The sequence below is a fragment of the Mchenga conophoros genome, linkage group LG15, assembly GCF_057382185.1.
Source record: "Mchenga conophoros isolate Kocher_MC1m ecotype Shallow Benthic linkage group LG15, M_conophoros_male_GT1.1, whole genome shotgun sequence".
Lineage (NCBI taxonomy): Eukaryota > Metazoa > Chordata > Actinopteri > Cichliformes > Cichlidae > Mchenga > Mchenga conophoros.
Window position 1 is genome coordinate 28,053,198 of NC_140540.1, and position 9,726 is coordinate 28,062,923.

At 43.8% G+C, this 9,726-nt stretch overlaps 1 protein-coding gene across 2 annotated transcripts; it reads right to left on the bottom strand.

Annotated features, from left to right (window-relative positions):
- Positions 1-5,430: 5,430 nt before the first annotated feature.
- gpr132b (G protein-coupled receptor 132b) lies at positions 5,431-9,479 on the bottom strand. 2 transcript variants are annotated; one of them, XM_085247882.1, is made up of 3 exons: positions 9,309-9,479; positions 8,483-8,524; positions 5,431-7,036 (listed from the first exon to the last, which is right to left on the bottom strand). In XM_085247882.1, exon 3 carries the CDS (start codon positions 7,029-7,031, stop codon positions 5,967-5,969), a length of 1,065 nt encoding a protein of 354 aa, XP_085104008.1. In that variant the 5' UTR covers positions 7,032-7,036; positions 8,483-8,524; positions 9,309-9,479; the 3' UTR covers positions 5,431-5,966. The 2 variants fall into 2 exon arrangements, with proteins under 2 accessions (XP_085104008.1, XP_085104009.1); XM_085247883.1 differs by lacking the exon at positions 9,309-9,479 and having other exon boundaries at positions 8,483-9,300.
- Positions 9,480-9,726: the final 247 nt, after the last annotated feature.

The following is a 9,726-nucleotide window of genomic DNA, read 5'->3' on the forward strand; positions in this document are numbered from 1 at the left end:
TCCCTGTCATCCTGATAATAACAAATTACAGTAGTCCAGCCTAGAAGTATTAAATGCATGAACTAGTTTTTCAGCATCACTCTGAGTCAGGATATTTCTAATTGTAGAGATATTGCACAAATGAAGCAAAGCAGTCCGATATATTTGTTTAATATGCACACTGAAGGACATATCCTGGTCTCAAATTACTCCAAGGTTCCTGACGGTGTTACTGGAGCCCAACGTAATACCATCCAGAGTAAGAATCTGGTTAGATATCCCAAAGGGTTGATTCTGTTCATCTGGATGTTTTCAGTCATCATCAGGTGTCTTCTTCAGTCTCACCTGACTGCAGCCATTGTTCAAATCTCTGTGAATGGTACTCATGATCATTGATTGAAGACCATAAACTGACCTCACAGCCCACTGTTCATTCAGTGGTGCTAGTTTCAGTCACTGTGCAAATGTACTCTTTATAAAGCTGGAAACCTACAGTCAGCTGAGACTGAAGAAGTCACCTGATGATGACTGAAAACATCCAGATGAACAGAATCGACCTTTTGGGATTTCCTTACTTGGGCTACGTTCACACTACTCTTAATGCTCAATTCCGATTTTTTGATCAAATCCAATTTTTTATTTTTATTTTTTTTTGTCTGCTTGTTCACACTACAAATAAAATGCAACCGCAAACGCGCTCTAGTGTGAACCCTCAAAGCGGCCCGCATTCGCAAAAGAAGATGTCACACACAACGCGCTCTGTTTAGACCCAGAGCAAACAATATTGTTTGACTGATGGCCCTTAATATAAAGACTTCGGACTTTACGTTTCCCAATTTTTGCTTGAAGTTATTTTGTTATTTACATAATAATGTAAATAACCTAATAATTATCCTTATTGCTGTTTTAGAGAGGAGCGGTGCTTCAAAGGATAGTTGCAGATTTCTGTCAGAATCTGCAGATTATACAGTACAAATAAAATGTTCACATTTCTCCAACGTTGTCTTCCCAACAGTTTCACTAACATGGATGGCCAGGAAGCGTTCGCAATGTCTTATCGGGCGCTTCTCCGGAGCCGATAATTGGCGTCTGTCTTGTGTCAGTGATGTAAAAGACAGATTTAATGCGACCTGACCATTCAAACAGCAGTCGCTTTCTAAAACATCGGATATGTATCGGATTCAGTACCACATGCAAAAGTGACCCAGATTTGATTTGAAAATATCGGATTTGTGCCGTTCACACTGTCATACCATGATCGGATATGGGTCGCATAGGGTCAAAAAAATCGGATTTGATGCGCTTTCGCCTGCAGTGTGAACGTAGCCTTAGATGATCGAGCATCAAGACATCTGGTTAGATACATTATTTCCAAGATTTTCAGGGCTGAGTAAAATAAACTCAGGTTTTTCTGAAGCAGGAGGTCGGAGGTCATCCCACCTTTCCTGTCACTCATTAAAGGTTAATCTGTTTTATTAAAAACAGGACAAAGACAGCTGCTTCTTCTGTGGTGTTTCTGGGGACATCTTGAGGACACCCACTGAAGCCTTTAAGCTTGAAGTTCACTGAAATAAGCTGAGTGCAGTCGAGCTGCGTGTTTAATCCGTCCACGTGTGCTTCCTTCACTTACAAACCTATAAACCTGTCAGCTCGAGAAATGTGCACAGAATGAGCTATGCAGGAAGTGTCTGTGACTTCATAGGAAGTTTTTTTTTTTTTTTTTTTTTTTCCTTACAGTAAAACCCTGAAATTTCTGCAGTAGATGGTGGAAAACTGTAATTTTTTCCGACCATAGGAAAAACTGAACCAAAGCTCCAGGTAAATTGTTGTTATTGAGCACTGTATACTACATGTCTCATTCACACGCATGCATACAAACTAGTGTGTCAATAGATTTAAAAAAAAATAAATTTATTAATCTCACAATTTTCTGTAATTAATAGCAATTATTTGATCAATAGCCTGGCTGCAATTACACTTTTTCAACTTTATATTTAAGCTTGTAACAGACATTTATATCAAAGAGAAATTGAATAGTTTTCTTGTAACACATGTGAAATGCAAGTTTTTTTTTAAAAACCTATATTTTAATAATAATAGGTAAGTATACACTAATATTTGATTGAATATATTTTTATTTTTTATTTTTTTAAGTGCTGGGGGGAAATATACGCACTTAACATGTTTATTGAGCATTTATCTTAACAAAAAACTGTAAACATTTATCCACTCTCTCTCTGTCATTCTTGAGATGAGGAACCAAAGCTATGTAAAACGCATGTTCTCAATGATATTAATAGGTCTGCAGTTTGTTGCAATCTACTTGGCAATTGTGTCAGTCATTATTTCCGAGGTAGACTTACTGAGCCCCCTGATGCTCCGTGAGTGATTTGTCGCAAGCTGGGTGACGCATTAGCCAAAATCTTAGCAGCATGCCCGGCTAACGTATGCTTCACATCAATGTGATATTTTAAGCTCGGTGAAAAGAAAATTCCTTCTTGCACAATGTGCATAATACTTTGCCGGTCAACTCTTGTTATTATTTTAATACTCAAATTTCCCATCAAGAGGGCCAATGTGCATTTATCATCTTCCAAATTGAGTTGATTGGTTCAGCTACCTGTCACTACTAGATCTACTGCCCATTTGCGCATGTGCGAAGGTAACTCTACTTGGACAAACTGCCCGAAATGCATTGACAGAAACATTTCAGGGATTTTGAGTCCTTCTGCACTACAGATCCATTAATAGCGTTAATTTTTTTAAATCACGTTAATCTGTCTGTGACACTCTTTCGAGGATGCCAATGTTCACATTTTGGACAGAGAGGACAGATGGTTTGAAAGAGGAGTGAAAGAAGCCATCTATGTCCACTGTGAGCGACCATCTTTGAACAGAGGCGGTGGTTTACGACAAAAACTCTCTGCCATCTATAATCCAGTTTTGAGATCCCTTCCCAGACGCCTTAACGCCCACTCACATCCTGGGCCATCTGATCTCAGGAATTCGCATGATAAGGTGGGGCCAGGTTTCACAATGAACTCACCCGAAACTCTGGCTGATTGGGACCCACACCCAGTTTCACACCTTGGCTCTGGCGATTAGAGGATCATCAGGGGGTCCTTTTGTCCCTCTGTGGGGGGATACTCTCACTAGGTTTATATCTGGGACTCTCCACCATTTGACCTTAGAACTGAAGAAGCTTCTCGGATGAGAGGTGAAACGTCTTCAAGTAACTTAAAGAAGTCCAGACGCTTTTCTTTGCAAGCTCCTTTGACAATCACGTTAATCGTGATGACTGCTTAATCTGCGTTAACGCATTCATTTTGACAGCACTAATTCAAACACCTGTATGCTTCAGTGCTTTGGAATGCTCATGCTCCGATGGATGTGTCAGAGAGCAACTCAGCTTTAGTATCTCGTCATGGGATCGAGCCACCAAATGTCCAATCAGCTCTAGACAGTGGGCCAACTCTGGCCCCCGGGCCTCATGTTTGACACCTCTGATACAAAATAAAACCAAAGTCATTAAAGGCAAACCTGCACACGTGTGTATGCAGTTCTTTCTTAGAGCGATCAACAAGCAACCTAATGAGTTACCATGGAAACAGAGTTCTCAGGTATGTGTTTACAGACAGGTGATTGGCCTGATTCCGGGGTTTGGACATAACCTGTGATCTGAGTGGAAGCAGGTTCGGGCCAAACTGACTACGTTTAAAGAGTAGCTCTCAGGTATGTGTTTACAGACAGGTGATTGGCCTGATCAACAGGAGCATCAGCCGAAAAGCTCCACCTTCCTGTTAATTCTGACTCTGGTTAATTGCTCCATGGGTGCTGCTGTTCTTATTCAGGTCAGCTTCAATGATTCATTTCCCCTGGGTGCTGTCTGACAGGCTGCTTAAACATTAATGAGGCTGAGCATTTGCCTTCCAGGAGCTCGGCCAATCAAAGCGTCTCAGAGGCAGAAGTGCAACAACAGACCCAATCACAGCAGAGCAGGAATGAGGTCAGACTTCCTGCTGCTCCCTCTACAATGGCGTGATGAACCTGGAGCTCGAGCCTGCCTCTGGCATCACATCTGTTTATTCACGTCACAAAGTTTGAGTTTACTGGACGTTTACAAATAAAAAGCTGAATCACCTGCGGACTGCACGTAGGTGCGTCTCAGGTGAGCCTCACTCTAATAGTCCTTTTTTTTCCCCTCTCAACTCTTGTCTGGCAGGAGCAGCTGCTCGCACACCTGCTGAATTTTCTTGGGACTTCTTCTTTTCTGCAGTCTCGCACTCTCTGCGGCTTCCTGTTTCCACTCAAACGCCTCCATGCACATGCACAGTGTTAACCACAGACGCATGCTGCTCTGAAGCAGTCGACTTCCTGTGTGTTCACCTCTTGATGAACCCTCTCTCGTGCTTTTTGTTGAGTTCTTCATAGAATTATCTTTGTGATCACTGATGTAAGGCACATCCAACTTGCCATCCACTCTCACCTTATCTGTGACCCTGAAAAGTCTCAATGTGACAGAAAATAAAGTTCCTGAATATTAAAACTACAAAATAAACTTCACTGTCACCAGCCATCAGATTAAACAGGAAGTGATTCCATTTTATTTTTAGTTAGTTTGTGGGTGATCGCAGCCAATCAGTGAAGAGGTGATGATGATGAGACGATTCCATCCCATAATTCATAGTAGCACTCCATCAGATTAAAAAAGAAAAAACTATCAGCAACTCAGATTTGTTGATAAATGCCTGACGCACCTGAAGCTTATAATTCTGTTTATCTGAGCTTCTTTTTGGACACAATACTGTTCACTCTCTTAGTTGTCAGAGGTCAGGGTGGGTGGAGCCTTCAGTGGGACTCACAGCTTTCTGTTTTTATTATCTTTATTCATTTCTAATGTGGTTCTGTTAATGTTAATGTGTTTTAATGTTGCGCTCTGTAAACTTTTCCTAGCGTGGACGCTGACATGTGTTCTGTATAAATAAAGTTGTTCTTAAAAAAAACAAAACTGTAATGTCAGCATTTTGTAGTCCGTCTTCTGGGTGTTGTAGTTTTATGCTTCCAGCATTGGGTTATTATTCTCCAGGTTCTCTGATACTCTCGTTATCTGATTGAGGAAATGGAGGTGGTTTAGGTCACGTGATCATACGATGGTTATATGGGGGGGGACAACTAAGCTGTAGTGTTTGCACAATAGTTGAAAAGTGCAATAGACAATTGGCTGCTACATCTCATTAATGAGTATTTTTCACTGCCTATTTATATATTCTGTATTTATATATGTGTATATATGCTATATTTATCCTTATGCTTCTATTCGCATTCTCTTTCCCCCCTTTTTTATATTCTAATTTCTTTACTATGCAAATTTCTGTCTGTGTCCTGCTACTGGAAACTGATCACGGTTACATTTCAGTCAAATTGCTTTAAAAAAGTCCACATGAGTGAAAATGAAAAATTTACATTTTTTAATGATGACAGAAGACATTAGCCATTCACTGAATACAGTTTAAAAACTGTGAGACCAGGTGTGTGATGTAGCTACGGTTCAGAGAAAACAATAATGTGAGGTCACCTGTCTGTCCGGTTGAAGTGCTACAGTAAAAACATTCACACCCTGCAGGTGTGAATGTTTGAGATGCAGTTACATGTTTCTGTGTCTGCGGGAGTGGCCACGCACTAGGTGTTCGGCCATCAGGTACGATGCTGCTGTTTCAGTCTAACACGTGGCAGCAGGGAGGCTGACAGTGTGCAACACAGCAGTGCACACAGAGCACTGCAACATCACAGATCAACGTCTCTCAGGCCTTATTCAAGTCCTCGTGTTTGTGTCACCTTCTTTACTCTAGCTTCTGTCTCTAAAGTTCTTGTTCCAAACATTTCTGTTTTTGTTTTTCTGTGCATGCGTAGCACTCAAAGTCCCCCGGTTCTTGGTCCTGGTCCTCTGCGGTCACCTCAGGACACTGCAGTGTTGGGGAACCGCTACCTCAGGTCCCGGGTGGTTTTCCTGCTGCCAGCCTCTCACTGCCCGTGTTGAGCTCTAAAGAGTTGTTGATCGGCTGGATTTTGTTTTGGCTGGTGTTGGACGGAGTTCTCACCAGCACTCTGCCACAGACCTGTGCAAGTCCTCGCCGTAGATCCTTTCGAATGTTGTTGCTTGACAAGACGTACAGGATTGGGTTGACAGCGCTGTTGATGGTGGACAGGCCCAGCGATATGGTGTAGGGTGTGTACATGGCCTTCTGAAACGAGCAGTTGTCAAGCCACGGGAAGTGGAAGATGATGCCTCGGACCAGTAGGATGATGTGGTATGGGGCAAAGCACACCAGGAACAGAACCACCACACCCACGGCCAACTGCCGGACACGGCGTTTTTGTGCCGACTGCAGCCCTGTGCTGCGCTGCACATTAGCCAGGATGCCGCAGTTGGTGACCACCAGCAACAGCAGCGGGAGCAGGAAGCCGATGACGAAGCGAGCGTAGTAAAACCCTGTCACCATCGCGCTGCTCTGACTCGGCTCGAAGCAGTGATGCGAACCCTCTGTGGCGCCCTCCTTCATGGTGAAGACAGGGGCGTGTCCGATGGCCACCACCAGGATGATAGCGAGAACGACAAAGGCGGCGTGGCGTTGCCGTCGCAGGCCACGGGACTCCAGGCTGTAGACAACGGCGACACAGCGGTCGAAGGAGACACAGCAAAGCAGGAAGATGCTGATGTACATGTTGTTGAAGAAGATGTAGCCCGTCAGCTTGCAGAACGCTGACGACCATGGCCACCTGTGACCGCTGTTCACGTAGATCGCCCACAGCGGCAGCGTCCCCAGGTAGGTAAGGTCACAGACCGACAGGCTGCACAGGTACACGCCCAGCACATTCTTCCTGCGCACCTGCAACCCCGTGAGGAGGACTGTCAACAGGTTGGCGGGCAGACCGACCAGCAGCACGGCGCTGTACAGCAGCACCAGCGGTAGGCGGCCCTCATCATGCGGCAGCGTGCAGTTCAGGTCACTTCGATTGGTCGTCTGGGTCACCATTTCGGTGACTGCCAGCATGATGTCTGCGGGGAGAGACAACCAATCAGAGCCCAGGGCTAATCATCTGCAGAGAGATACAGCCAATCAGAGTCTTTGGCTGTATCTCAAAGACTGATATCAGCATAAATAAAAACGTAACTTAAAGCACAGTGAAAGGAATCACACAAGAAGGTCAGACAGGATCCATGGAGACGGCAGCAGAATCCGACCCAGCTGAGCATGCTCAGCAGCGAGAGCTGCTCTGATCAGTGTCACGCTGAAAAAGCACCTGAAGGTGTCAATCAAACGGCGGTCTGAGAGGAGGTTTTCAGCTGCTGTATGTGGGCTGCACAATTCATATAACACCTGGCACAGCCCTGAATAATGACCTTCAATGGAGAGAGTGGGGATAAAGAACACAGGCCTTTTGGTTTCTGCATGATTTTAACACCAATTGAGGCCAAAAACAGCTCGATCATTAAAAAAAGGTCTGAGCTCTCACATCTCACCCACACTCTTATTCTGAAACTTGATTTATTCATCACTACATACTTGAATGAAAAGAACTTTCCCCTCACAGACGAGCGCAGGCTGAGTGGCTGATCTGTGACAAAGAGTTAAAGCCATACTGGTGAGCGCCGCAAAGCAAGAATAAACCAGGTGATCAGAAATCTGTTAAATGAGATTAAAATAAACTAAACCCTGAAAGAATTTGAGACTGTAAAGTAAATTTCACTTCCCCTTCCTTCTAAAGTCAAAAACCTTCAGTGTCGTAAAGGAGCTTTTAACCATCTAAATTCTGAAAGCTGGATCACCAGCTGCCTGCAGGTAAATTTGGGATTTCTGGACTTGTATCAGGACTGAGCTGTTATCAGGAGGTAATGAATTCACTTTAAGGTGAGCCGACCTGTTCCAGATCCAGGTCTGGGACTATTTATTTATGCTCTCCAGCCTCAAGTATGCAGATTTTCATGATTTGCTCATGTTCATTAAAAAAAGGAAAAGTTCCTCCGAGGTCATGAAATAAAGTCATGTCAATTCATACAAGACATCGTCAGAGGTTGAATCTGTTTCTAGGTGTTCACACGTTGTTTTTTTAAATCTTAAAGGGTTCTTAAAGGGTCTTAAAGGGGTTTTTTGTGCTCGCTGTTTATAAACTCATCAGCGAGTTCATCAGCGACCTGAATCTTTCCTGTGGGCGCAGTCAGACACTGTTAGCTTCCTCTGACCTTTATACCACCTGATCGATTGGTCATCAGGCTGACTGATCACGATTATGAGATGACTTCCTGTCTGAAGTGAGCCTGCACAGGAAACTGCTGCAGGAAACCTTGCCACAATAATGGTTCTCACGTCTGTCATGCTGAAACCTCACCTCATCGGCGCATGGAAACCACGCATCTCTGGGTCTGGCTAGGTAAGCTTTCTTTTTCTGTGGTTTCAATCTGAGCACTCCACAGAGTGCAATGTACTCAGAGAAGACAGTTTACCTGAAATGATCCTCCTCTTCCTCCTCCGGGAATATAATGAGTCTGAAATGTGCAATCAGAATCCATCAATCAGAGGTCTCAGCTGATTCCTCCCCTTTACACACCTGACACAGGAATACATACTTGAAATGGCGATCGATAACTTCACCTCCATACTGATCCCTCATCAGTTCACACATAAAGTCATTGTAACAGTACTTCAAAGGAGAGCTGCAGAAGTACTGTGTACAATGCACTATTAGTACTCTAAGTGCACGGCAAGTTTAAAGTGTACATTAAAGTACTCATTTGTTACTGCAGTAAAAATACACAAGTACTCAGTACTACAGTTATTGTTACATTATTAACCAATCAACTATCTTCTGTTATTACTCTTACACATACTACAAGAAGAGCTGTTTCTTCTTCTGCTGACAGCTCTATGTCACACTGCGTTATCTTTGGCGTGTTTCAGAGTCACTAGAGAAACAGGAACAAAGAGCCCAGGGACAAGGCTGCACTTGAGGTTCAGTGTGAATATTTGATGCTCTTTGTTCTCATCCTCCTCTTCATCACCGACTGACTCACTTTAAACGAATATTTCGATCAGCTGTGTGTCCCGCTGATCGATCGACTGGATTAATAACTCGATCAATAATACTGGTTCTTCATCAGTAACCTCTCTGTACAGTACTATGTATACTGCAGTACTACGTGAACTGAAAGTACACTCAGAATATTTGAAGTACACCAAGTGACTTTAATGCTATTACAGCAGAATGAAGTACTCTGTCTAATAAACCTGGCAGCACTACAGTGTATTTGCAGTAAGTGTATGTCTCTGTACCTGCACGCGCTGCCTGCTGTCCTCAGGTGAAGCTTGCGTCTGTCCTCGTGCTGCTCCTTAACGAAGTGATGCTCAGTGACGTCCCGCAGAGTCACGTGACTCCTAACCGTCTCATCGACACCTCGTTTTCGTCTGTTATCGGAGACCATCGATAAACGCCAGCCTACACGCGTTCAGTCTCCTCAATGACGTGAAACCGCGACCGCGCGCCGCCTGCTGGCAGCACGAGGAGTCTCATAAAATGCACGGGGCTGTAAACACAAACCTGTACAACACGTGTAAAATAAGAAGGAAGCGCCAACATTCAGAGCCAGCGGAGTGAAAAATATCGATGTTTGCCCTGAAAACTCGATAAATATCTGAATGTTTGCTCTTCAAAGCTGCTGTTTATTTCCCTTTAATCTCTCATGTGGTGATG